Source organism: Talaromyces stipitatus, genomic scaffold, assembly GCF_000003125.1.
Source record: "Talaromyces stipitatus ATCC 10500 scf_1105507295517 genomic scaffold, whole genome shotgun sequence".
NCBI classification, from domain to species: Eukaryota; Fungi; Ascomycota; class Eurotiomycetes; order Eurotiales; family Trichocomaceae; genus Talaromyces; species Talaromyces stipitatus.
This window is the reverse complement of record NW_002990121.1, coordinates 1,318,679-1,343,457: the sequence shown is the minus strand read 5'-3', so window position 1 is coordinate 1,343,457 and position 24,779 is coordinate 1,318,679. Positions and strand designations below refer to the sequence as shown.

Here is a 24,779-nt window from a genome sequence, read left to right as displayed (position 1 = left end):
GGAGAGAACTTCTAGATTCACTCTTCAACCATCGTATTCAATGCTATTGGATGGTATGCTAGATGATCTCAACCACTAGATTCATTTACTAACCTTGCGCAGAAGTAAATGATGCTCTTTCTGAATTCTATACCAAGTACGGCAGTGCAATCCCTCCAAAGGAGTGGTTAGAAAGGCATCCTCGACGATACGGAGGAGTTGGTTGGACTGCTAGCAAAGGTTCTTGACTAGCTTTCTGAAGCAAGCGAACGTTTGAAATGATATTTTCGAGACTGATAGCATCAATACTTGATCTTTGAATGATTACACAACCATATACGAAAGCTGTCTAAAGATATGCAGAGAAACGGGTTCGCGCGTTAGGGTTAGGGCGACACTGGAGGCGTACTGCGGGAATGGGTCACATGACGGCAGGGCTCGTAGGCTTTTTTCCCTGAAAGGAAAGTCCATTCAGGCACTAACAACATGATCTCCAAGAGGCTTAGAGAACCTTCTTAGTAATGTGGACATCTCTAACTGGATCAGATGAATAAAACATGAAGCAATCCACCATTCCCAGCAAGACCATCAGCAATCTGACTCAGCATCTGCAACCAATGATCAATCTGTCCCAATCGAGTTAGCTCAGTCTTAACTACGCAAGCTCAGCACGTCATTTTTTGATTCTTAGTTTTCAGCCAGTCATTAGCGTCGTTGGCGGTTCGTGCTAAGGTTATATCGGGACATAAAAAGGCGCATTCTTCTGTGTTCGCAAGATATTGCTGTCACTCGACAAACTTCCCACTTTTAAAAGGAAGGGATATCTTGAGCAATTCAAGATGAAGGCTTATTATTATGATAATGCGCCGGTATGTTACACTGGCGCCGTCTGCATCATATCGCATCAAACACCCTGCAACCCCTCAACACCATCAAACATCCAGAGGAGTCAATCAAGTAACAAAAAGACAAACAGGGTGACCAACGCGAAGACCACGACTCCGGCCGCCCCGTGACAGAATCCCACCTCCAATCCCTCGGCGTAATCTACCACCACTTCCCCTCCCTCACCTCTGTGAACGCCCTCGCCTCTGAACGCGGCTACAAAAACCGGGACGAAATAACCGTCAGCCCCGAGAAAATGGGAGATGTATATGAAGAAAAAGTGAAATCTTTTTTCAGTGAACATTTACATGAAGATGAAGAGATTCGATATATTCTTGATGGAGATGGGTTTTTTGATGTTAGGAGTCGGGATGATGATTGGATTAGGATTCGACTGGAAAAGAATGATTTGTTGATTTTGCCGGCGGGGATTTATCATCGGTTTACTACCGATGGGAAGAATGTAAGTTCCCCCCTCCTTACTCGTATTAGGGTTATGGTTATGAGGTGGATGGGCTAATGGGTGGGTATAGTATATCAAAGCTATGCGTCTGTTCCAGGATGAGCCGAAATGGACTCCGTTAAATCGCGGTCCAGAGGTTGATGTTAATCCTCATCGGCGGGAGTATCTTAAGAAGACTACTGCTGTTGCATAAGTTGCAGTTTAAACTGTCGAATGAAGCGTTGATATCTATCACTTGGACAATATCATCATTAATTCCTAGTCCACCTATTCAGGAGTGCCAATTCGTCATGTTAACTGTCAAAGTAGACACAACGCAACGAGGTAAAAGTGAACATCGTACATGCAACTACAATCCTACCATGCCCCATACCAAGGTCTCAATCCATCCCCAAGAATCGGCGCAGGAACTCGCATCGGAACTGGGACAGTAGATCCAAATGTCTGAGTAATATCTTCATCTTTTGAAGACTTCTTCTCTTCATCCGAGCTAGAAGATGAGACTGACGACTCCGTTATTGGTACTAGTACACCGCATTCCCAATTGCGGCAGTTTAGTTTTGGTTCTCCTCTGCTGCGGTCTTGGACGATCCTGCCCCTATTGATCTTTAGTTGGAATTCCAGCGATTAAAGAGGATTATGACTTACCAGGCGCTTTCGGACAGGTTTGCACTCCCTACATACACCCAACCTGCACAGTTCGATCCTTCAGGTAAATTGATCGGTTTCTCAGGACGAACGAACATCATCTACATCAATCAGCCTTCTATCCCCCCCCGTTAATGCAGTAAGAGACATACCTTATTATGCATCAACAACCCCTCTCTCCGACTAACACAATCATACAAAACATTTCTAGGAAACTTCGGTCCCACGAACCAATTCTCCTTGAAACAAATAGTGCCTGCACATCGTCTGGATCCCCTTGATTGTACCACCGTCTGTTCTGAGGGATAGTAAACTCGGAACCGAGACTTCCATTCTGAGCCTGTGGTTCGTTGGATATCGGTTGCTTCGGTGTTCTGTTTGGCTTTGGTGGGGAAGGATTTGGAGGTTCGGAGGGTGTATTCGATTGAACCGTCGTCGCCTAGGCACTATGGTTTAATGACGTGTTGGGATGGAATGGGGATTACTTACCCTGCGCTGAGAGATAGATTGATCGCATGAATTCGTCTGTGAGGGAGCCAATGGATGATGTCTGTCATAACTTAGTACTGTCAATGCTCATGGAAATTCAATGCATACCACGAAATCAATGCTGATCGGCTCATGAGTTCTCAGTCCCAAAGAGCTTACAGCCTGACCAAGTCCACAGTGACCTGTACGTCTCCTACATTCGCCAATATGAGAACCTCCACTAGCACCTGTTAGCGGTTTATCGCTCAATAAGAAGGGGACACATACATAGTATGCACAAAACGATAGCGACTAGTCTCTTTAAAATCAAAACTGGACAATTTCGCTATGATATTGTTATGCACCGTGCTAGCCTGAAGGAAAAAAGCGAGCTCTTCATAGAATGCTTTTTTAGGGGTATCGGGAACGTCTTGTGCAGACCTTTTAGGTAGGTCAATCAAAAAGACAGTCTGCACATGGTTAGATTAGCAATGAGATTGATTCTAAACGGGAAGTTCGTACATTTTCCATGACTCCGCCTTGCTCGCCCCAATCGTACGGCACCAAGTTCGCACTTGGGACGACGATCCTCAAATAATCCGGATGAAACAAGAGCATGAGCTTCGAATGCATACATTTGATCTGTCCTTCCATGGGTGGAAAACATAGACGGATGTTAGGCATATCGGCAGTTTCCTGCTGGTATTGTAGTCTCTAGATGATATTAACTCAATTTCATATATTCCAGAGTTTGGGGGTGAGACTCACGGTGGATTCCTCCTTGGCCTGCATCACCATCAAAAATCTCGTTTTGCCTGGAGTACGGAATTTACTGAACAACCACTCCGTATCCCACTGAAAAGCGCTCAGAACGGCAAGTTCCAGATCAGCTGTTTGCAAGACTTCCTCGATCTTGATATCATTATTGTTTCTCGGGCAGCCAAATACCCAGGTCTTTTTGACAACTCCTTTAGGAAACTGTGGCGACGGAGTTGAGGATGGTTTCACCAAAGATGCTGACTCTGGAGTGGAAGCTCTTGTTCCCCCAGATTTCTTCAAGCTTGCCGATGTCGGCAGACCTCTCGGTCCATCAAAATCACCATTTTGGTACGGTAGGAAATCACGTCTAGCGACCTTTGTGTCACGCTTGAGTGGTGGAGGAGAGATGCTACTCTCTGCTTGTCGCTTGGCTACACGCGCAAGTCTTTCTTCCTCTAACTTTTTGCGGTCCAGTCCTGGTATACCAAAACCAGAGGCTGGTGGAGGCGTTGCTTCAATTCCAAGGTTTTTTGCAGATGGTGTATCAACAGGTCTGTCGTCCTTCAACCTGGCGCTGTCATTAGCTCTCTGATTTGAAGCTTCATTCCCATTCAACCGGCCGGAAGGAGGAGAATGCTGCATCTCCTGCATAGACAAGGCAATAGCCAGCTTAAGATCTTCATCCTCTTCCTCATTTTCAAGATCGATAACATTCCTTTGCGGGGTAAGAGTCTTTGATTCATCATCAGAGTCGCCTGTCAGATCGACAAAATCTGTTCGAGGTGTCGTTTCATCTCGTTTCGATTCTGCAAGAGCGGCTTTGATGGCTGCATCATCGCGATCTTCGTAAGCCATAGCTGTAAATAATCTTGCTGGCCTGATGAAATTTTGAAGATGGTAGTGTTGCGACGAGAAAGTTGATATTCTTGTATGAAGGGTCTTTGTTGAAAGAATAAGTTAGCGGCTGCCAGTCAGAAAGCTCATGACAGGTGACGACGTCGTTCTCCGGTTAAAGGTTCTGTGTACACTGAATTCTGGGCAAACAGCCTCGTGGAAGTCAAGCAAGAGCAGTTTCCCTAGTCCACGATCAATCCCTCCTAGACATGGTTGAATAAAACAAGGCTAAACTGATGGCAGAGCTGTACAAGATCGACTCCCACATACTTTTCGGAATGATTGATAATGTCAAGTTCTATACCGTTAACCCTTTGAATTGCCTGACAAGACAAAAGAAGGAAAACAGCAAGGTATAAGAAAGAAATGGATAAGTTCGATGTTGAACATCAATAAATGATTGATATTAAGAGCCGCGCTAAGCTGAATCAAGCCTAGTATCTAAACCATCCCTGAAAGCCGGATGAACAACATTTTGATGGAGGATATTAGATGAGATTATGCTTTGAAATTAGCTCTAATCTCTTACATATTCCGATATTTTTCCATTCTTAAGATATAAATGTGTCTCGTGAATAGCAAGGAGTTGTGTAGTCTGAAATCACGTGAGCCCATGCTAAAAGCAGTTTAGCTTCGGTTTTAACGGACAGGAGAAAAGCTTCCGCGGATCCTTTGATGCATCCACTACATCTGTACATACTCTAGAAATATCATTGCCATCAGGTATGTATATATGTCTTGACCATATGATATAGTAGTATGCTGATGGTTTAGTGGCTGTTGATGCTCGGCTGAGTATTTAGCCTACTGCTGCGGGTTTATGTCTTTTCTGGTTATACAGACAACCTGCTTCTAGCGTGTCAACGTGTATCCCGTACACCTAGCAGACGACAAATGAGGCTGTTTACACCGCTCAAGTCGACAATTTCAACGGCATGCGCCTCTCATCACGGCATGTTGTCGGCCGTTCTGCGGAGACGTCAATTGCTTTCTACCAGGAGTTCTGGTGTTTATAGTGCTTTTCGACAGCGGAGAGTGGTGCATACTATCTTCTCCAACCCATTGGTAGGAAAGTATGTAGTTCAATCTTAATATGGACGTGTCGCAAAGTTGATCTTGATTAGTACAGATGGTTGGAGATGTAACAACACAAATCCATTTCTTCAGCCCAGAGTAGTCACCCTCAACCAAAAGCGACGAAACGGAAGCACGAATTCACCGCCGGATAAGTGAGTTTTCTTCATGGACTGATATACAAATGAGATAGCTGACCTTTCCAGGCCAGAAAAAGAATTAAAATTAAAGCCCAAGTCAAAATTACTATCTCGGCTACCAGTGCCCGTGCATGAAAACATTTACACAGTACCCAACATCCTGACATTTTCACGACTACTTGCTGCACCTGCTGTTGGTTACCTACTAGTCCATAACCATCACACAGCTGCATTATCTCTTTTCGCGTATGCCGGCATCACAGACCTGATAGATGGGTATATCGCTCGACGATACAACCTGCAAACTGTCGTGGGAACCATTATCGATCCAGCAGCGGACAAATTATTGATGACGATTAGTGTTGTCTGTCTGGCATTAAATGGGTGGATGCCTGGTATTTTCTCTCCTTCTTTCCTGCAGCACAATTGCTAACCAGACCAGCATGGCTGGCCGTTCTGATCCTTGGCCGAGACGTCGGTCTCAGCATCTCGGCTATATATTACCGATGGATATCACTTCCTCCACCAAAAACCATGGCACGATATTGGGACTTTTCCTTACCTTCTGCTGAAGTCAAACCAACAGCAATCTCAAAAGTGAATACAGCTTTGCAATTACTCCTGGTCGGCTCGTCGATAGCACTTCCTGTGCTTCCGGAATCGTTGGCTGGGGCGTGGGGGTTGTATAATGGGCTTGTTGGGTTACAGTAAGTTTTTTTTTTTTTTTTTTTTTCTTTATTATTGGAGATATGTTTCCCTTGCGCGCTATATCAGCCCTTGTTTGGTGAGGGTCATCACATACGACCATAGGGTGTGGAAAACAGGGCTTCCCGTCCGCTCAGCCGTACTTAAGCCACACGCCGGTTGGTTAGTAGTTGGGTGGGTGACCACCAGCGAATCCCAGCTGTTGTATGTTTTTCTTTTTGTATTTTTTCTTCTCTTTATTTGCCTCTTCAACCCCCAGGCTTGCAATGAACAGCTGACGCGGCATTCGGCTAAACTTTCACATGTCGATTCACCCTTTCCCCTGATTTTGTCAAGTCTGCAAATCAATGTGCAGTCTGTCAGCAACAGCATGTAACCCTTCTCACTTTTCTCCCTGCTTTTCTTGACAATTATCTTGGTTTCGATCATACTAACCATCTCAGATTACTCGTCGCAGCTACCACCGTCTGGTCCGGATTGAGCTATGTCTTTTCCAAAGATGCGGTCAAGATTCTGTCAGACAAAGAAATTCAGCAACGCATTGCTCGTGCTAGCAAAAATGATAAAAAATAGCCTGACCTTCATGCCATTGACACATCCATTTTACTATGAACAATCCTATACCATCTATACTCTAAGCTAGTTAACACGGTTACTTCTCTCTTATTGTCTCTTTGATATAACACGACAACGTCTTTGTGACACTCTCATTAGCAGAATACCCCCGAACCTTAGTTCAGTGACGAGTTTACTCTGATCTGGCTACCCTTCAAGCAAAGATTTACGACACCTACACTGCGAATGAAAAAACTCGTATGTTTGGTTACGCGCACATATGACGAATCCAGCGGCTCAAGGGTGGTGCTCAGCCTTTTGAAGCATGGATTTACCGGGTCTAGAACTGTAGAACATAAAACAGACAATGGAGCAATACCTATATTAGGCGTTTTATACGGCACAACTACGTGGCGAAGGCTCGGCAGTTAAGTCGACGTATAGGTATGTCGTGTCGATCATGTTGATTTAAGCTTGTGGCTTGTCGGCTTCCGCTGAGACTCGTATCTTGCACGCGTGTAGCCAGATGATCATCGGCAGCAACTATCCAGCTTTGAGTGTTGTCAAATTTGAGGTTGTTCCAAGCGTCAACCCACTTACTGATTCTGGGCGCAGATGCAGTCGTAAGCTTCTGTTTTCTATGCGGAAAAGTTTCGAAACACATAGTCAACCTTTACCATTCGAGCAGAAAATAAGCATGGGGTTACATATTGCAAGTATTTCCAGCGACCTAATGCAGACGGAGTGGTTATAAAAGATCGATCGTCCGGTTTGATGCCATGTCTTTTTCTGTCCGGCATTCATGCAAATTCCTCGAATCCAAAATCATTTAAAATATGGTTCAATTCACATCCTTCTTTCTCTTGGGCGTTGCCAGTCTCTCCGCCCTCATCGCAGCTCATCCGGGGGAGGGCCATAATGCCGAAGCCGCAGCGCGTGCAGCCTTCCTCCAAAGCAAGTCCCTGCAGTCGCGCAGCATCGCCAACTGTCTGTCTTCCAGTCTGAAAGCGCGTGGCTATGAAGCTCGGAATATTGCTCGTCGCGAAGCCGCTCTCCAAAAAATCCGAGAGGCCAGGGGATTAAGGAGATACATGAAAGCACGTGATCTCGATACCTTGCTCAACAGAACCCACCACTCAAACCTGACAGGCCTGACCCCTTTCACTGACCCTGACATGCTTTTCCACTCGAACGGGACCTGCGTTCTTTCGGAAGACGTCACTCAGGGACCGTACTATGTCACCGGCGAATTGATTCGCAATGACCTGACTGAGAGCCAAAAGGGCGTGCCACTGTATTTGGATATCCAGCTCGTCGATAGTAGCACCTGCGACCCCATTCCGGAAGTATATCTCGATATTTGGCACTGCAACGCTACTGGTGTATACTCGGGTATTGTTGCAAATGGCAATGGCAACGCCGATGACTCGAGCAACTTGAACACAACGTTTTTGCGAGGTGTGCAAAAGACTGGTCCAGATGGGGTGGTGCAGTTTCAAACAATCTTCCCGGGACATTACACTAGCCGTGCTAATCACATTCACGGTACGTGAACCCCGTCTCTAACAACCCTTTTTTCCCCGTATATGTTGCAGATGGTTGAAAATCTGTTGAATGTTGACACACAATTACAGTTCTTTCCCATCCGGCCAACGAAACAATCGTCTATCCCAACGGCACCATTTCTGGGCTGTATTCAGCGCACGCATCGCATGTTGGCCAGCTTTTCTTCGACCAGGACCTCATCTCCGCCGTCGAGGACACGGACCCTTACAGCACCAACACCCAAACTCTGACCGAGAATTCCGAGGACTCGATCTTGGCGCAGGAGGCAGACAGTGGTATCGATCCGTTTGTAGAATATGTTTTCTTGGGCGATGATGTATCGGATGGCATCTTTGGGTGGATTTCCGTTGTGATTGACACTTCTGAAGATAGCACCATTACCCCGGCGGCGGAGTACACGGCTGAGGGCGGCGAGTCCAATGATAACAGTCGTCCTTTCTAACCGGGTTTACTTAGTGCACAATGACGGTGACAGGGTGGAAGCTTTTTGCAAGTGTCATGAGCCGAGTTATACTGCTCCTAGCAAAGTTTTGGTATGAATAAAACTGTGGAGCTGGTGCACGGTTCTGGGGCGTGAACTCGAGGATAAAGCTGAAGGCGATTGCGAGAGAGTGTAATTAGCTTATGGCAGAATAAATTTTGAAGATTGGTAGTCGTTGTTAACACCCTGTCTTGGTGCCCTGGAATACTTTTACGAGTCAAGGAAAACAAACGCCTAAAAAGGATACATTTGTCGACTCAGTAAGCAATGCCGTAACTGCTTGATTTAGTCAGTCTGATCAATGGAGTAATCTAGTTGCGGATGGACCTAGAATTTCGTGGTGCAGATCACAGTTGTTATCGAATATCATCCACGGGCCCAATACAATGCGTCTTGTCTCGGCGTGGTTTGATATATAAAGATTGTCAATTCTCCACATAAGGAGAAATGCCTTTTCGAAGCTGTTGCATGCCCCCCTCCCCCTTTTTTTTATTTTATTTATTTTTTTTTCTTTCTTATTTTGCATCTGCAGATCATGTACGTACTGACATGCGTAGATACCTCGTCGCAGGGCTCGCAGCGACCACTGTCTGGTCCGGATTGAGCTACGTCGTTTTTCCAAAGATGCGGTCAAGATTCTGTCGGCCAAAGAAATTGAGCAACGCATTGCTCGTGCCAGCAGAGGATAAGGTGAGAAGGCAGAATTGAAATGGACAGGTCATATGCGTATCTCTCTCTCTACGTACGTAACGTGGAATCTAGCTAGCATTCTAGACTACAAACTGACGACTTAGACACGGCGGAGTTAGTTAAGGAAGGTTAAGCCTGGCCGATCTTTAATTCTGGTTTGACGTAAAGTTTTAATTGATTAATGATACGAGAACTTGAGCAAGAATGACTCATGTCTTTCTCTGTTCCATATCAATCCCAAGGTACTCCTACGGACGAAAATATGCGTATCCGGACTAAAGAGCGTATTAGAAATGGGCATGCTGATCGGTTGGATTACATATAAGGATCCATCCCACCCGGCTCGAACATCCATCCGGAGATATAGAGCATCTCGGAAAGATTGTGGGCGAATTAGTCAGAAGGCATGATTCATACGTGAGCTAACATAGCATCCGACACTATTTCCGGCGTCAAAAAAGCCAATTGCAAAGGTGTGTGTTTGTGGTCTATGATTCCATTTTTACTCGGCGACTTGGCCACTAGCAAATTCTCCACTTCAACTTGGTCCGGCCGCCTTACATCTCTCAGCTTTCTCTCTTATCTTCTGAGCTCTCTAAGACTTTTAGGCCCTTTTTGAAGATTTACCAGATTAGGTCGCCGCTTGAGGTGGATTCATCATGCCCTGCCTGACAAATACAGTTCGAGATGGTTCGGATTTTGGCTGTACGGCGCACGCTATGTCCGCGATATAGTGTCTCTGTGGAGGTAACTTGCCTACTGCTTATCTCATCGAAACCACCACTAACCAACATATATTAAGAATTTGGTCGTTAACGTTCTTCTCCTTTCTGTTTTTCTTATTGTTCGAATTTACCATCTCCGCTCTTCCCTCTCTGCTCGTGTGCAGTCCAGCAGACCCAGTGGCCACTGGCTCGCTATTTCTTAGGGTTATACTCTTTTTTCCTTTACTGCCATTCTATCTTTATTGAACCCATACAGGAATACAATATTACACTTCACCCGACTGTCAATCAGTCGCTGAAGATTTATCGAATTGATTGAATTAATTGAATCCAAGTATACACAATGTCCGCTGTCCCGGGCATCGTTGAGGACCACAACCGGACCAGTAATAGCGACAACAACAACAACGAATTCCAAGAACCAGTCCACCATGCCCCCATAACCAGCTCAAATTCCACCGCAGAATCAACCCTAGCCAGCCCGTCCCAACTCAGCATCGACGATGGCCGATGGGGCGAACAAACCGAAGGAGACCCGGTCTCCCGTCATGGCGCAATGGAAGATTTCGAAGAAATGCGCCGGGAATTGAGTCGTTTGAGTCTTCAGAGAACGAAATCCCAGGCTTCCCGTCGCTCACATCATGCTGCTAGTCGATGGCGTTCGGCGATTTCGACAAAAAGTAAGACTAAGGATGTCGAAAAGGATGATGAAATCGAGTCAACTACTGAACATGAGCATGACGACTTTGATCTCGGCGAGTTCCTGATGGGCGGGACCCTGGAACCGAGAACTACAGCAGGCGAACCGGCTAAAAAGGTAGGCGTGATTTACAAAAACCTGACCGTCAAGGGTGTGCAAGCTTCCGCATCCTTTGTGAAAACCCTCCCTGAAGCTATAATTGGTACCTTTGGACCAGATTTGTATCATATTGTGCAGCATTTCTTTCCGAAGCTTCGATTTGGGAAGCCGCCTGCTACCCGAACCCTCATTAATGATTTCACTGGTGTCGTTCGTGATGGTGAGATGTTGCTCGTGCTGGGCCGACCGGGTGCTGGCTGTTCAACATTTCTGAAAACAATCGCCAATGACCGCTCATCATACGCCGCTGTTCTAGGCGACGTGAGCTATGGGGGTATATCAGCGGAGGAACAGCATAAACATTTCCGTGGAGAAGTCAACTATAATCCCGAGGATGATCAACATTTTGCGACTCTTACAGTCTGGCAGACGTTGAAATTCCCGCTCATAACCAAAACCAAAAAGGGTGATCGGGGCAGTGTACCTATTATTCTAGATGCACTGCTGAAGATGTTTGGCATCAGTCATACCAGAAACACCCAGGTTGGTAATGAGTACGTCCGAGGTGTCTCCGGAGGTGAACGGAAACGTGTCAGTATCGCAGAAACCCTCGCGTCAAAGTCTACAGTGGCATGCTGGGACAATTCAACTAGAGGGTTGGATGCAAGTACTGCCTTGGATTATGCCAAATCTCTGCGTATCATGACCGATATAAGCAGACGAACCACCTTCGTCACTCTGTACCAAGCCGGCGAAGGTATCTATGAGTTGATGGATAAGGTGCTCGTCATTGACGAAGGAAGGATGTTATTCCAAGGTCCAGCCAAAGAGGCCAAACAATACTTTGTCAATTTGGGATTTTACTGTCCACCACAATCGACCACAGCCGACTTTCTTACTTCTCTTTGTGACCCTAACGCTCGTCAATTCCAGCCTGGTAAAGAGGCTTCAACCCCTAAAACAGCTGAAGATTTGGAAGCCATCTTCAGACAGAGTGATGTCTACAAACGCATTCTTGACGATGTCGCTTTGTATGAACGCCAATTAGCCGAAAGTCAATGCGAAGACACCAAGCGATTCCAAGCAACCGTCGGAGCATCAAAGAGCAAAACCGTCTCGAAAAAATCGTCTTACACCGTCTCGTTTCCGAAACAGGTAGCCGCCTGTGTCAAGCGCGAGGTATGGCTTTTGCTCGGTGACAAGACATCTCTCTACACGAAATTCTTCATTGCCATCGCCAACGCCTTGATTGTCAGCTCTTTGTTCTACGGTGAATCCCTCAACTCCAGCGGCGCCTTCCCCAGAGGTGGTGTTCTGTTCTTTTCTGTTCTGTTTCTTGGATGGCTGCAAATGACTGAATTGATGCCTGCTGTCTCTGGTCGTACTATGATTCAACGGCACAGAGATTACGCGTTTTACCGTCCTTCGGCAGTTTCCATCGCTCGTGTCGTCGTTGACTTTCCATTCCTCGCTTGCTTGGTTTCCATGTTCGGTATCATCACTTACTTCCTGTCTGAGTTGGACGTGGATGCAGGTAAATTCTTCATTTACTTGTTATTCGTGTACACGACAACCATCTGCATTACATCCATGTTCCGCATGTTCGCCGCTCTGTCGCCCACAATCGACGACGCAGTTCGTTTCGGCGGCATAGCGTTGAATCTGTTGGTTATCTTTGTCGGCTATGCGATCCCCAAAAGTACTCTGCTCCACGGCTCGATCTGGTTCGGCTGGTTATTCTATGTCAACCCCATCTCGTACGCTTACGAGGCGGTTCTGACGAATGAGTTTGCGAATCGAGAAATGGATTGTGATCCTTCAATGCTTGTGCCGCAAGGTCCAGGGGTTGTGGCTGGTCATCAGAGCTGCGCTCTTACAGGATCTTCTGTTGATCAGACTCGGGTCTCGGGAGCCGCGTATTTGGAAACGTCCTTTGGATTCACGCGACATCACTTGTGGAGGAACTTTGGTGTTCTCATTGCTTTCACCGTTCTCTACATTCTTGTCACGGTTATTGCGAACGAGATGATGACGTTTACGGGCGGAGGAGGTGGTGCTCTTGTCTTTAAGAAATCGCGACGATCGAAGAAACTAGCCCAAGCCGAGAAGAAAAGTGCCGACGAAGAAGATGGTGCAGTAACCTCACAGCCTGTGCAGGCCAATGCAGCTTCCGATGACAAGGTTATGAACTCGTTGAGTACTAGTGATCGTATTTTCACCTGGTCCAACCTTGAATACACCGTCCCCTACGGCAACGGCGAGAGAAAACTCCTCAACGGCGTGAGCGGATACGCAAAGCCGGGGGTTATGATTGCCTTGATGGGTGCATCAGGTGCCGGAAAGACGACTTTACTTAACACTCTTGCGCAACGACAAAAGATGGGCGTAGTCACTGGTAACATGTTGGTCGATGGGCGTCCTCTAGGTGCCGATTTCCAACGTGGAACGGGCTTCTGTGAGCAAATGGATCTACACGATGGAACCGCCACGATTCGTGAAGCCTTGGAATTCTCAGCTATTCTCCGTCAAGATCGTGAGATCCCTCGTCATGAGAAGATTGAATATGTCAATCGGATCATCGACCTGCTCGAACTGGAGGATATCCAAGACGCACTCATCATGTCACTCGGAGTCGAGCAAAAGAAGCGAGTTACCATCGGCGTCGAACTAGCAGCCAAACCCAGTCTGCTTCTGTTCCTGGATGAACCGACCAGCGGTCTCGACAGCCAGGCCGCGTTCTCTATTGTTCGGTTTCTGAGAAAACTCGCCCACGCTGGTCAGGCTATCGTCTGCACAATCCATCAACCCTCATCCATGCTCATCCAACAATTCGACATGATACTTGCCCTCAACCCAGGTGGAAACACCTTCTACTTCGGGCCTGTAGGCCCCGATGGCCGCGACGTAGTCGAATACTTTGCAGACCGCGGCGTTGTATGCCCTCCCTCCAAGAACGTGGCCGAATTTATCCTCGAAACAGCAGCAAAACCCGTGATTCGAAACGGTAAACGAATAGACTGGAACGAAGAATGGCGCAACTCGACGCAAAACCAGAGACTACTAGAAGATATTGACAAAATCGTCAAAGAGCGTAGTCAAATTCCCGCTTCAGAAGATGCAGCAAATAATCCAACTGAATTCGCAGCCCCTGTCACAACACAGATTGAAATGCTGACGAAACGAGTTTTTCTGCAATACTGGCGCGACCCTTCGTATTACTACGGCAAGATCTTCGTCAGCGTTATACTGGGTATATTCAATGGATTCACATTCTGGAAACTCAACAATACCCTTTCAGCTCTTCAGGATCGCATGTTCTCGACATTCTTGATTATTCTCATCCCACCCATCGTCATGAACAGTATCGTCCCTAAATTCTACATGAATCGGTCACTCTGGGAATCGCGCGAATACCCGAGTCGAATTTACGGCTGGGTGGCGTTTTGTACTGCCAACGTCGTCGCAGAAATCCCCATTGCCATCGTCACGTCTGTCATTTATTTCGTGCTTTGGTATTTCCCCGTCGGTCTACCGTCCGACTCGAGTTCGGCGGGATACGTGTTCCTGATGACGATGCTATTCTTCTTCTTCCAGGCGAGTTGGGGACAATGGATTTGCGCTTTTGCGCCTTCGTTTACGGTTATATCGAACGTAAGCCCTTTCCCCTTTCCCCTTTTCCCTTTTTCCTCCCTCCCTTCTGCTTCGTAAGCTAACGCAGTTTGGTATAGGTTCTCCCCTTCTTCTTCGTAATGTGTAACCTCTTCAATGGCGTTATCCGTCCCTACGCCTCATACCCCGTCTTCTGGAAATATTGGCTCTACTACGTTAACCCGATCACATGGTGGATTCGAGGTACTTTGTCGGCTGTCTTGCCGGCTGTGAACGTCGATTGCGCACCTCAAGAAGTCACCTACTTCACTCCCCCAGATGGTCAATCATGTCAATCCTACGCCGGGAATTTCGTATCCCGCATCGCTGGAAAGGGGTATTTACTCCCTGACTCGGGGTCTGGTGAGTGTGGATATTGCGCCTATGCCACTGGGACAGAGTATATGCATACGCTCAACGTCCACGATGACGACAAATGGCATTGCTTCGGCATATTTTTGGCTTATGTGATTATCAATTGGGTTTTGGTTTATTTCTTTATTTATACGGTTCGAATCAGAGGGTGGTCGTTTGGGATGAGTTGGTTGTTTGGAGGTATTGGGGCTGTGGTTGGGGGAGTGAAGAAGTTGATGAGACGGAAGTAGTAGACTTGCATTTTTCGTACGGATTCAGCGCGCATATAGATTTGTCTTTCGTTTTGTTTCTTTGTGTCAATTTGTCAAGAATCATCATGTCCATACAGAGCAAGGACTACAAGTACATATATTAAAAGTAATATAATCATTTGTCAATACGTCAAAATACCTCGAGCAGGGAATAATTATAATTGTATAGCAGTGGTGTCTTTTAAATCATCTAGTATACATCACGGCGTCCGAACAACCCTAGGCATCGAACCCGGTATATCCAACGGAGTCTGAGGACTCGCACGCGGAATTTCTTCAAAACTAGAATCAGATCTGCCCGCAGTCGCAGTAGCTGATCCCCGAAACCTCAATCCAGGCCGTACAGGACTATCATCAATAATAGCCTCTTCAGCCGACCCAGACAGCGTCGTCGCTTCGACTGGACCACCGCCGCTACGAGACGATACAGAAGCGGCAGCTGCCGCGGCAGCAGCTTCAACATCATCACCAGGTCTGACACCCGTTCTACCCATCCTGGGCCAGAAATCGGGTAATCCGACAACTTGAACCCGAGGCTCGACAACTCTTTCCTCGAACCAAGACTGGATACGCGCTTCGACTAATTGCGCCACTTTGGGGACATCCTGTAATCGACTCCTAGACCCGATCAGTGATCTGACCGATAAATCTAGTCTGTAATCTGGAAGAAACGAGAATGCGAGGTTGGTTTTGGGTACGCCCTTTTTCCCGGATGGGTTGGTCGCGGTGGGGTTTGGTGCTGTTCCGTTTAATTCAGCTGAAATGTGTTGGAATAATGATCGCATGTTTAGATTGCCGGCGTCAGGTGTTGGTGCAGAAGAAGGACTCTGCGGCGTACTAGCGGGGATTAGAGAAATGCACAATGTACCCGAAAACCGAACCACAGAAACGGACAATGCAACCGGTAAAACCGCAGAGCGAGGTTTGGGATAGTTTAGGATTAGTGATGTCTCAATTGCGAGCGATAGATTGTCGTCGCTCAGATCAACGTCCATCAACGCTTGTAGTCTGCCTCCGTCTGAGTTCGAGTCGTCCACTGCAATGACTCGGCAGTTACTGAATATCGGGAACTCTTCGCCTAGCGATATATCGGTAACTTTGATTGTGTCGATGAAAGATGGTTTCTTTTGAGGGTCGTTGATCGCAGCGGACAAGGAATCAAGGATTGAGCTCGTAGGTGAATCTTTCAGTAGATATGCTGTCTGACGATACTGCGCAATAGTCTGCGCAATCAGGACATTGAACCAATCCAAAGACTCGGGTTGATGGGTAGAATGTTGTATTCGATGTCGACCTTGTTTCGTATGCGAGAGCTGTGTGGGAATCGCATTATAGTATGTCTTTCTCAAGATTGAGCGTGTATTAGTTGCGGATGAGGGGACGGGTCGTAGGACGTTCGAAGTAGACGGCTTCTCGCGTAGTGTTCGCGGACTACTACCGTTGTTCGTATTATTGTTGGCATTGTTATCCCCCTGATTTATAGAGTAGGATCGATGATGTGATGCAGTGCGACTGGCTAGTCCGCGCGAGGGGGGTGCTGGCGCTTCGCCGAAGATGAAGAATTTGATGAACGCTCCGATTAATAATACCACTGAGAGCTGTCCCAGGAGGAACCCTTGAGTGAACGACAAACTGTTATTCAATCAGTATCCTGACTCGTCAAATGCAATCTATCTAAGATTTTCGGCGGGCTCACGAGGACTGCGCAGGGACACCAGGAACGCCATCTAGATGTTCCACTTCATTAGTATACTACCTCGGTAAAGAAGTGAATGACGGCTCACATTGGGAGTGTTGAGACATGATAGACTGATACGTCTAAATCCATGAAGTGCCCACCATCCTTGTCAGAATCGGGATTCGAAGTGAATTGAGTGAGATGGCGTTGATGTTCTTTTAGTCCTTGAGCTGATGAACGCAGAATTGAAGATCGCCAAAATTGAGGCTAGTCGGGTTACGGCTTAGTCGATCGATTATGTCGTCACATGTGATCTTGACAGATCAACTTTGACACGTCTGGAATATTTTCTTTATTTTTTATTTTTTCTTCAGTCACCACGTGGTGATACGTCTATGCTATCGTGACACGAGTATCGCGACAGTAGTACTTGGGTGCGTGGCATTTGTCAAGGTATCTATCTAACATCTAATCAATCACTAGCAATTCTTTAACACCCAACAAGCTGAAAGACGAACATTGGGTCCTCAAGATAAATCTACTTCTTGTCAAATCTAATTGGCTGGGCGTGACCAAGCTCATATCTATCCGCAGATGAGGCCACATTTACTTTACTCTCTGTCTTGTTCAGACTAGGCTGAAGTTGCCAACAGCGTCTACGTGTCTCATCTCAAATATTCCTTACCAGAGAAAGCAGGTGACACCAAACCAAAATGAAAGGCATATGTTCAGTCTACATACTTCTCCTTCTATCAATACTGTCCACAGCACTCTCAGAAACACCCCCTAGCCCAAACGCGGTCCGCCTTTCCAACGTTCAAACCCTCACTCTCCGCGCAGGCCGCCAAACCTCCCACCGTCGCGTCTTACCTCTACCACAGCTAAAATGCGTCGGCCCCGAACAAGTATGCAAACTGTATCAAATCGATACAATGCGATGCACAAATCAGGGCTATGATTACGACGAAGAAGACGTCCAATGGAGCTGTTCCGCCAATTTACCGTCGGAATTCAAGCTTGGTTCTACAGATGTTATTTGCGAGGGATACAGAAATGCGGATGATAAATGGATTCTCAAGGGGAGCTGTGGGGTGGAATATCGTCTCTTGTTGACTGAGAAGGGTGAGGAACGGTACGGACGCTGGCGTCAATCAAGTACATCGCCAAAAAGCGGTGATGAAAATAATGGAGTGGGAAAAGCCATTATGGTGATATTTTTTATCGCTCTCCTCTTTATCATAATAGTTGCTATCACCGGGGGCCCTAACAGGGATGGTAACCGTGGAAGACGACCAAGAAACACCAACCGAGGAGGTGGAGGCGGAGATGGTGACGACGACGACCCTCCTCCTCCATACGATTATCAACCTCAGTCATCACGTCAGAAGTCCGATTCTGGGCCGGGATTTTGGACTGGAGCAGCTGCTGGAAGTGCAGCTGCTGGAGCGGCTGGGTATGCGATGGGTCGGAGACATGATCGACGAGATGACAGGCAGACCAGAGCAGGATCATCTTATACGAGGCGTTATGATTATGACCCGGAGCCGGCTCCAGGACCGTCACGATCTTTTTCCCCTGGTAGGTCAGATACCGGGTTTGGGTCTACGAGACGGAGATGAACGGGAAGGACTGACCTTAGATTTTGGAAGTGAAAGATTTATTAGTATCAATGATAATGTAGCAACATGATACCGAGGCTTGAGAAAAGCTCTATTGCGAGAAATGAATTCAATCAATGAATGAACACCAATCCTCCTTTGAAAACGCCGGAGACCATCAGAGACTCTTCTTACCATAACTCCTTGCAAAGTTCCTAATAACGCCTCGTAAAATACATAACCCAAGTCTAGTTGGCATGATTATCGTGACTGCTTCAACATTCCGTCCCCAGAAACTGCGTCAGTAGATTACGCCTTTGATATAGAACGTCTCTTCTTGACGGAATTATTCTCAATACTAGAAACGACACCATCATTCGTAATGCCACTTGGATTGCGCATCAATTCATCCTGCTGTCGCTTCTCTCTATCGTGTTGCTCCTCGATTCTCTTCTTATCTTCATCGAGTTCCCTCTGTATAACCTCCACATCTTCGTAGACCGTATTAGTCAATTCCGAGTAAGTCTGAATATCAACGGCTTCAGAAGGTCCCAGAAGTGTCTGTTTGATTCGCTCGGGGTCTTTGCGCTCTTCATTGTTGAATTTCAACTTGATCTGACGTCGGGATCGTCCTGGGAACATTTTGCTGATAAGCGAGAAATCGGTGCCAAACATTCTCAAGCCTCTGTAAAATAAATCGGTCAATTCTTCGTCCCATGACTCCGCTTTGGTCCGTTTGCCGTATGTGGCCTGGTTGATCTTTCTGTTGAGTCGACTTTCAACGACGTCTTCTCCTTCACCAATTTCACGCGCCTCGGCATGTTGATCAATCTGCAGAGAAGCACTATCGACCACAATTTCACCATTTACAATTCTCATCCGTGGACCGCTCTGTGTCGGCTTTGTGGGGGTTGTATTGGTACCGCCGTTTGCTGATGATCCATTCTCTGCATCCGTCTTGACAGGTGTATTGCGAGCCTTCTCTCTGGCTTTCTCTTTTCGTTCCGCTTCGACTTGTTCAAGATTCCGCAACTCCATTTCTCGTCTGGACTTTTTGCCAGTTCTGAGATCCTTGCATAAATCCGACATCTTCACCACTGTCGGTGTGATTTCAATATTCTCTGATTCCTCAGGAGTTGGCTCTCGTTTTCGCTTTCCTCGAGGTTTTTTAGGTTTTGAAGCGTCTGTGCCTGTGGCAGAATCAGATGTTGTGCTTTTGCCTCTTTTATTCTGAGATGCGCTGGGCTTAGGGGTAGTGGACGAAGCAGCTCCTGCCCCAGGTGTAGATTCTTCGCTTGTAGCCGTTACAGTGATCGACTCGGTAGTACACTCATTCCTGTTTATTGATTCGCGAGTTTCGACAGTACGGGTTGTAGGCCGTGTGATTGGTGTAGGAATAGGTGTGGTCTCCGTCACTTGCGCGAGCGCTCGTATCGAAGCTTCTACCGGAGGCATGAATATGTTTGTTTCATTGCTAATACCAGCGCGATGAACGTCCAGCAGTTGTGTATCAGCTACATCATTTCGTCTTTCATGTCTCGACTGTACTGGTACTTGTATTGGCACGGGCGTTTCCTTGGACGCGATGGGTCCTTCTTGAGGTGCGACAGGCTGGACAGTCTCTGTAGCAGCAGATAGCGATGTAACTGGTTGAGGGGAAGCAGCCGCAACTGCGCTGCTATCAATTGCATCTTCTATACGTGGTCCTTCTGTTACTTGTGCTGATTGAGGCGTATCCGCGCTGGTGATAGCAGCAGGTGGGGCATGCGCTTTTTGTGCCTCAAGCCCAGGTGTAGCGGAGGGCCTACGATCGCTAACACCGGCTCTTGCAGCTGCCGCAGGAGCGCGACGAGGGGCTGCTTTGGGAGCAAATTTCTTTCCGGACTTATCTGCGAGGAGAATAGCGGTATTAGATAAAAGAAGCATACAGGTGCGGGGTCTTTGACTCACTAATTGCAGAACTTGTGAAGGACACCATTGTGTATAGATCACATCTGTCACATATTTAAGACACTGATGTTCAAACTATTGGGTTGCCTGCTTGAGATTGTGCTGCTCCGCTTTGTTCTCCAATGCTCTTATCTGAGGAGGTTCATGCTGATGAGTAACTGGCTGGACGAAATCTGCGGAGAAGTGGGCTGAGGTCACGTGAGAGGCGCTAACGACGCTAGCGCCTAGAAGCCGAAGTCGAAAATCCTCCTGTCCTTCCAGAGACTATCCTTCCGTCATTGTCCTCGCTGTCACCTCCCTCACATCTGGCTGTGCTTTTTACATGTGCTATCAGCCCTTCCAATTTCATCCATCTGATTGCGCGTGTTTAGTTAATTCTAGCCGCTGTTTCCATCAGGGAAGTAGCGTTAGCCACTGATGCCGGCCGTCGAAGCAACCCCCGTTTCATCGTCTGAGTCCGGTCTTATCAAGATGGAAGACCGGAAGAGACCCGCCGTTCATGATCAGAATGATGCTGCGCCGCCATCAAAGAGACAGGCGACATCAGTAAATGGAAACAAGCCTCATCCAGATGCTGACATGCCATGGAAAGATGACTTGGAGGTAAGTCTATACCCACTTCTGGACACCGCACGTTAAGCGCTATTTTTTCCCCAAATAGTACAACTAGATTTTCCGAATCATTTGCTGACCGAATACTATCTTTATAGCGTTTTACGAAAGACGCCATTTGGCGCCAGATGCAGGAGTTCAAGCGAGAGAAGGTTACATTGGAATCCAAGGTTAAAGAGATGACAAAAGCCGCTACCTATCATCAAGATCACCTGCGGATAATCGATGCCTGGTTCAAACAAGTAAGATTATAAGAATTGGTAATATTGGCGACATTGAAACTGATATGTGATTCTTATCAGTTGATCGATGAAGTCAGAATTTTATTCGGAGATAATAATGTGAACGGCAAAGGTATAGACGCTTTTCTGAAATTTGCGCTCAGAACAATATGCTGACATTTTAAAGATCACGCTCCTTTTCAAACTTCCCTCCTGTTCGAAGATGACGAGAACTTCCAGAAACACCTTAAAAATCGATCAAGTGACATCAAAGATACGGTCTCTAAATTGATCGCAAAAGCGCCACAAGCGACCCAGGAACTGTCGGAATTACAAAGGCAGTTGTCCAAGAAATTAGCCGAAGAGAAGGTTACCATAGTCGAGCTTGAAAAGGCCTTATCTGAAAGACAGCAATTCGAGGAACAATTAGAAGCAGCGTCTTTACGGTATATGATGGCGGAGAAGAAACTCGATCGAGCGAGAAGTATGACGGTAGCCAAATTGGAAAAGCAGTATATTCTTGGCGCACAGCGACCTGGAGGAGATGGACCATCATCTGCGACTCGCGAAGATACTGCAACCCCAGTTAACGGCGCCACGCCCAGTCCTGAGAAGAATGCAGATTTGGAAGAAGCGTACAATAAAACTCTGGCTCTTTCACAGAAACAGCGAGAACAATTGGATACGCTTGAAGCCGAAAATGCGAAATTGACAAGTGAAATCACGGCGTTGAACATCAAGGTCGGTCATGTCTCCCAAACTCTCGTGGACGCCCGCAGCAACGCTAACCCGAAGATATAGAATTCGAAGCTTACTGATGACGATTATGCGCATACGGATCTTTTCAAGCAACTCAAATTGCAATATGAGGATGTGATTAAACGTGTAAACCATCTGGAGGCGCTGAATGTTCAACTGAGGGAAGAAGCTGGAAAGTTGCAGGCCGAAAGAGCCGCATATCGAAATAACCTTGATGCAGAGAAGCAGAAGGAAATCGAAGAAAAAGACGCACAGTTACAAAAAGCGGAATCCGACCTTGCAAGAATCAGAAGCACTCGCGACGAATTGCTTGCCGATCAGCAGATGAGGAAAGCAACCCAGGAACAAGAGTCGACGGCAGCCTCAAAGGCTCAAGAGTTAGCCGCAGCCAGAGAGGCGCAGATTGAATCTCTGGAATCGGAAGTGGAAAGGCTGCGTATTAGAGTCGATGGCCTAAAGGACGGTAATGCTGAGCACATCGAAGGGCTTTCTGTGGAAGATTTGCGAATAAAATATCTGAATCTTGACCGACAATATGCTATGCTCAACAAAGAGTTGACTTCAATGCAGACTGTCTGCAAGAAGTACTCAAGCCTGGCATCACAAAAAGTCGCAGATATCAGTGCCCTTGAAGAAAAAGCTCAGCGGTTGGCTGCAGAGAAGTCCAAAGCCGATCAGAAGTATTTTGCTGTGATGAAGAGCAAAGAGGTGCGAGACGCTGAAGTGCGCACGCTGCGACTGCAAAATCTTAAGAGTTCCGACATCATCTCCCAACTGAAAGATGCCGAAACTGCCACTCGTTCTCTTGTTGCGAACCTCGAAAAACAGATCGCAGAAGGAAAAGAAGCCCTCACATCGGTGTCCAACAAATATCGTGCCTCTCAACAGCAGAATACCGAGAATATCCTGACCATAGATGGACTGAAAGCTCAGGTTGCCGAACTCAAATCCCTCATGTCAGCAAAGGATAGCACACTAGCTTCTACATCGGCTGCTTGTAGAAAAGCCGAGGCGGAAGTTGAGAGCTTGAAGTCAACACTATCCGATACAAAGAAGAGCTTGGAAAATTGGAAGACCAAATCGCTAGGCAATTCTTCATCCGAATATGAAATGTTGAGGGTAAGTATTCTTTTTCGAGTAGTGACAATTGCACCAGCTAACAGTACCTTAGACGCTCGCACTATGCACGGTTTGTCGACGCAACTTCAAGAATACAGCCATCAAGACATGCGGTCATGTCTTTTGCAAGGACTGTGTTGAAGAGCGACAAACTTCCCGGTCACGAAAGTGCCCGAACTGTAACAAATCTTTCGGAAGCAACGATTACATGCATGTGACACTCTAAGCAAGAATTCATGCATGCTTCACCCCTTCCAATGACCCCTGTATACTATGTTTTTCTTTTTTTCTTCTTGTTACTTCACTTATCAAGATTCATCTTCAAGGCGTCTAATCCGGATATTGCGTGGGTTTTCATTTTGATTCGAAAGCGATTGGCGTTCGGCCGTTCAGAATTCGTATTGTTTCCTTCTCGTTCACGGGGAGCTGATGCCTCATCACTGCAAGCGAACGGATACTTTTTGGGTAGTCGGGAGGATTAGAGGCAGCGTTTCATGTACCGTTGCAAATGTACCAGTAGTGCAATTTTTAGTCAGCGTTTCCATCAAAGTAAGACGTGTGTGCTCTTTACAACATGATGCTCATTTAACCCCGGCGTCATGTCAATCATGAGTTAAATATTCTGCTATAAAGCAGCTCATGTCTTCCTAACCATAGATCCAATACCGGCGCAATCTGACCAGCATCTTCAGGTTTCGTATCAAAATCATGTCGTATCCGCTCATTAATCAGATCTCGGATTTCATCGCTTGCAAGAATGGTCTGAGCTTGATAAGGCCCCATGACTGATGCTCGCACAGCGGCACTCAGAACTGCTTTTGCATGATTTAACATGAAGGTATATGCAGTTAGACCCATCTCAATACCCATTGCAGCACATACAGCACCCCATAACGGAGCGAAATGGCCGTTAGGGCCTAAAGAAATGTTGTCGAATCCGCTGGTCTTCAACGCTTCGGAAAATTCCTCAATTGCCGCTACGGCAGATTGAGCCTCGGCGCTGAGCCGGTTAGTAGCCTTGTTCGTGTTATTATGATTACCTTTGAGAAGATAAGATGGACGATAGGATTTCTCCCAAACACCCAGGAGAGCTCTTCCCTGCGCAACGCTCGCTCTTCTAGCTACTGTACAGGGCGTGGATGCGTCGAGATCATTGTCCAAAATCTCAAGCTCCGCTGGAGAGCGGTAAGCAGCAAGAAGATAAGGCAAAGATGTCCTTGATACGGAAGAGATTGACAAATTGAGAAATTTTCTAAAGGAAACAATAGGCGGAATAGGTGGAATTGATTGTGGTGTTGCTTTCTGATGCGCTAGAAATGATTCTAGGCCGCTCGAGTAAGCAAATGAGCCGAGCGGTAAAGCCGAGTCGGATATCAGAAGGAGCGAGTGTACGAATGGTGATAGTTGATATTTGACTACAGTAGTAAGGTTACTCAGAAATTCAAGTCATGTTAGGTTGAGATTGTCACAGATATTGCAAACATACTGTCTGTAGACCCCGAATCAGGAGACTCTTCATGGGCGACATTTTCGTGTGTCTTCTGTAACCGACTCCGGGCGTTTTTAAGTCGCAGTTCGAGTTCGAGTATCTCATTTTCAAGTGCTATACAATCAATCTGAGTCATGTTGCATGCTATGGCTATCAGTAATGTGGCTGTATTGTCGAAGAAGTTGTTGCTCAAAATCTAACTTGACTGGACTGTCACAAAAGAGGAGTTTGGGGACAGGGCGGGAAAA

The 24,779-nt window shown here is 46.7% G+C and overlaps 11 protein-coding genes across 12 annotated transcripts, besides 3 other annotated features; 7 read left to right on the top strand and 4 right to left on the bottom strand.

The window, feature by feature from the left end:
- Positions 1-561: 561 nt before the first annotated feature.
- On the top strand, positions 562-1,607 carry TSTA_005240 (ARD/ARD family protein, putative). Its single transcript, XM_002488096.1, has 3 exons — positions 562-848; positions 956-1,327; positions 1,398-1,607. Exons 1-3 carry the CDS (start codon positions 819-821, stop codon positions 1,518-1,520), a joined length of 525 nt encoding a protein of 174 aa, XP_002488141.1. The 5' UTR covers positions 562-818; the 3' UTR covers positions 1,521-1,607.
- Positions 1,608-1,684: 77 nt separating this feature from the next.
- TSTA_005230 (uncharacterized protein) lies at positions 1,685-4,057 on the bottom strand (the record flags this gene model as incomplete). The annotated part of the gene is made up of 8 exons (XM_002488095.1): positions 1,685-1,925; positions 1,976-2,076; positions 2,128-2,414; positions 2,465-2,525; positions 2,573-2,684; positions 2,732-2,913; positions 2,966-3,157; positions 3,212-4,057. The coding sequence occupies 8 exons, from the start codon at positions 4,055-4,057 to the stop codon at positions 1,685-1,687; spliced, it is 2,022 nt and encodes a 673-aa protein (XP_002488140.1).
- Positions 4,058-4,492: 435 nt separating this feature from the next.
- On the top strand, positions 4,493-6,844 carry TSTA_005220 (phosphatidyl synthase; the record flags this gene model as incomplete). Its single annotated transcript, XM_002488094.1, has 7 exons — positions 4,493-4,533; positions 4,728-4,819; positions 4,938-5,169; positions 5,221-5,325; positions 5,377-5,705; positions 5,753-6,017; positions 6,459-6,844. The coding sequence occupies 7 exons, from the start codon at positions 4,493-4,495 to the stop codon at positions 6,586-6,588; spliced, it is 1,194 nt and encodes a 397-aa protein (XP_002488139.1). The 3' UTR covers positions 6,589-6,844.
- Positions 6,023-6,047: a microsatellite.
- Positions 6,845-7,406: 562 nt separating the features above from the next.
- TSTA_005210 (extracellular dioxygenase, putative) lies at positions 7,407-8,778 on the top strand (the record flags this gene model as incomplete). The annotated part of the gene is made up of 2 exons (XM_002488093.1): positions 7,407-8,115; positions 8,205-8,778. The coding sequence occupies 2 exons, from the start codon at positions 7,407-7,409 to the stop codon at positions 8,576-8,578; spliced, it is 1,083 nt and encodes a 360-aa protein (XP_002488138.1). The 3' UTR covers positions 8,579-8,778.
- Positions 8,779-9,100: 322 nt separating this feature from the next.
- Positions 9,101-9,139: a sequence feature (A-rich).
- A 27-nt stretch (positions 9,140-9,166) lies between these two features.
- Positions 9,167-9,426, top strand: TSTA_005200 (uncharacterized protein; the record flags this gene model as incomplete). The annotated part of the gene is made up of 2 exons (XM_002488092.1): positions 9,167-9,307; positions 9,412-9,426. The coding sequence occupies 2 exons, from the start codon at positions 9,167-9,169 to the stop codon at positions 9,424-9,426; spliced, it is 156 nt and encodes a 51-aa protein (XP_002488137.1).
- A 949-nt stretch (positions 9,427-10,375) lies between these two features.
- Positions 10,376-15,237, top strand: TSTA_005190 (ABC drug exporter AtrF; the record flags this gene model as incomplete). Its single annotated transcript, XM_002488091.1, has 2 exons — positions 10,376-14,482; positions 14,560-15,237. 2 exons carry the CDS (start codon positions 10,376-10,378, stop codon positions 15,082-15,084), a joined length of 4,632 nt encoding a protein of 1,543 aa, XP_002488136.1. The 3' UTR covers positions 15,085-15,237.
- Positions 12,142-12,165: a microsatellite.
- Positions 15,238-15,253: 16 nt separating the features above from the next.
- On the bottom strand, positions 15,254-17,015 carry TSTA_005180 (mitochondrion biogenesis protein Mmm1, putative). Its single transcript, XM_002488090.1, has 3 exons — positions 16,890-17,015; positions 16,802-16,832; positions 15,254-16,737 (listed from the first exon to the last, which is right to left on the bottom strand). Exons 1-3 carry the CDS (start codon positions 16,906-16,908, stop codon positions 15,306-15,308), a joined length of 1,482 nt encoding a protein of 493 aa, XP_002488135.1. The 5' UTR covers positions 16,909-17,015; the 3' UTR covers positions 15,254-15,305.
- Positions 17,016-17,496: 481 nt separating this feature from the next.
- On the top strand, positions 17,497-18,402 carry TSTA_005170 (DUF1183 domain protein; the record flags this gene model as incomplete). Its single annotated transcript, XM_002488089.1, has 2 exons — positions 17,497-17,688; positions 17,734-18,402. 2 exons carry the CDS (start codon positions 17,497-17,499, stop codon positions 18,400-18,402), a joined length of 861 nt encoding a protein of 286 aa, XP_002488134.1.
- Positions 18,403-18,642: 240 nt separating this feature from the next.
- Positions 18,643-20,359, bottom strand: TSTA_005160 (transcription factor TFIIIB component, putative; the record flags this gene model as incomplete). The annotated part of the gene is made up of 2 exons (XM_002488088.1): positions 18,643-20,270; positions 20,332-20,359. The coding sequence occupies 2 exons, from the start codon at positions 20,357-20,359 to the stop codon at positions 18,691-18,693; spliced, it is 1,608 nt and encodes a 535-aa protein (XP_002488133.1). The 3' UTR covers positions 18,643-18,690.
- A 389-nt stretch (positions 20,360-20,748) lies between these two features.
- On the top strand, positions 20,749-23,588 carry TSTA_005150 (histone ubiquitinationc protein (Bre1), putative; the record flags this gene model as incomplete). Of its 2 annotated transcripts, XM_002488086.1 has the most annotated exons (6): positions 20,749-20,934; positions 21,042-21,185; positions 21,246-21,297; positions 21,352-21,905; positions 21,966-23,042; positions 23,095-23,588. In XM_002488086.1, 6 exons carry the CDS (start codon positions 20,749-20,751, stop codon positions 23,266-23,268), a joined length of 2,187 nt encoding a protein of 728 aa, XP_002488131.1. In that variant the 3' UTR covers positions 23,269-23,588. The 2 variants fall into 2 exon arrangements, with proteins under 2 accessions (XP_002488131.1, XP_002488132.1); XM_002488087.1 differs by having other exon boundaries at positions 21,966-23,588.
- Positions 23,589-23,648: 60 nt separating this feature from the next.
- TSTA_005140 (uncharacterized protein) lies at positions 23,649-24,722 on the bottom strand (the record flags this gene model as incomplete). The annotated part of the gene is made up of 2 exons (XM_002488085.1): positions 24,529-24,722; positions 23,649-24,457 (listed from the first exon to the last, which is right to left on the bottom strand). The coding sequence occupies exons 1-2, from the start codon at positions 24,665-24,667 to the stop codon at positions 23,649-23,651; spliced, it is 948 nt and encodes a 315-aa protein (XP_002488130.1). The 5' UTR covers positions 24,668-24,722.
- Positions 24,723-24,779: the final 57 nt, after the last annotated feature.

What these genes read in the sequence shown, in the direction of transcription:
- TSTA_005240 (XM_002488096.1), top strand. Translation starts at nt 819, where the DNA reads ATGAAGGCTTATTATTATGATAATGCGCCG. An exon ending in ATTATTATGATAATGCGCCG is followed by an intron (nt 849 to 955) that starts GTATGTTACACT and finishes AAAGACAAACAG; the next exon opens with GGTGACCAACGCGAAGACCA. An exon ending in TTACTACCGATGGGAAGAAT is followed by an intron (nt 1,328 to 1,397) that starts GTAAGTTCCCCC and finishes GGGTGGGTATAG; the next exon opens with TATATCAAAGCTATGCGTCT.
- TSTA_005180 (XM_002488090.1), bottom strand. An exon ending in GGTGTCCCTGCGCAGTCCTC is followed by an intron (nt 16,738 to 16,801) that starts GTGAGCCCGCCG and finishes ATTGAATAACAG; the next exon opens with TTTGTCGTTCACTCAAGGGT.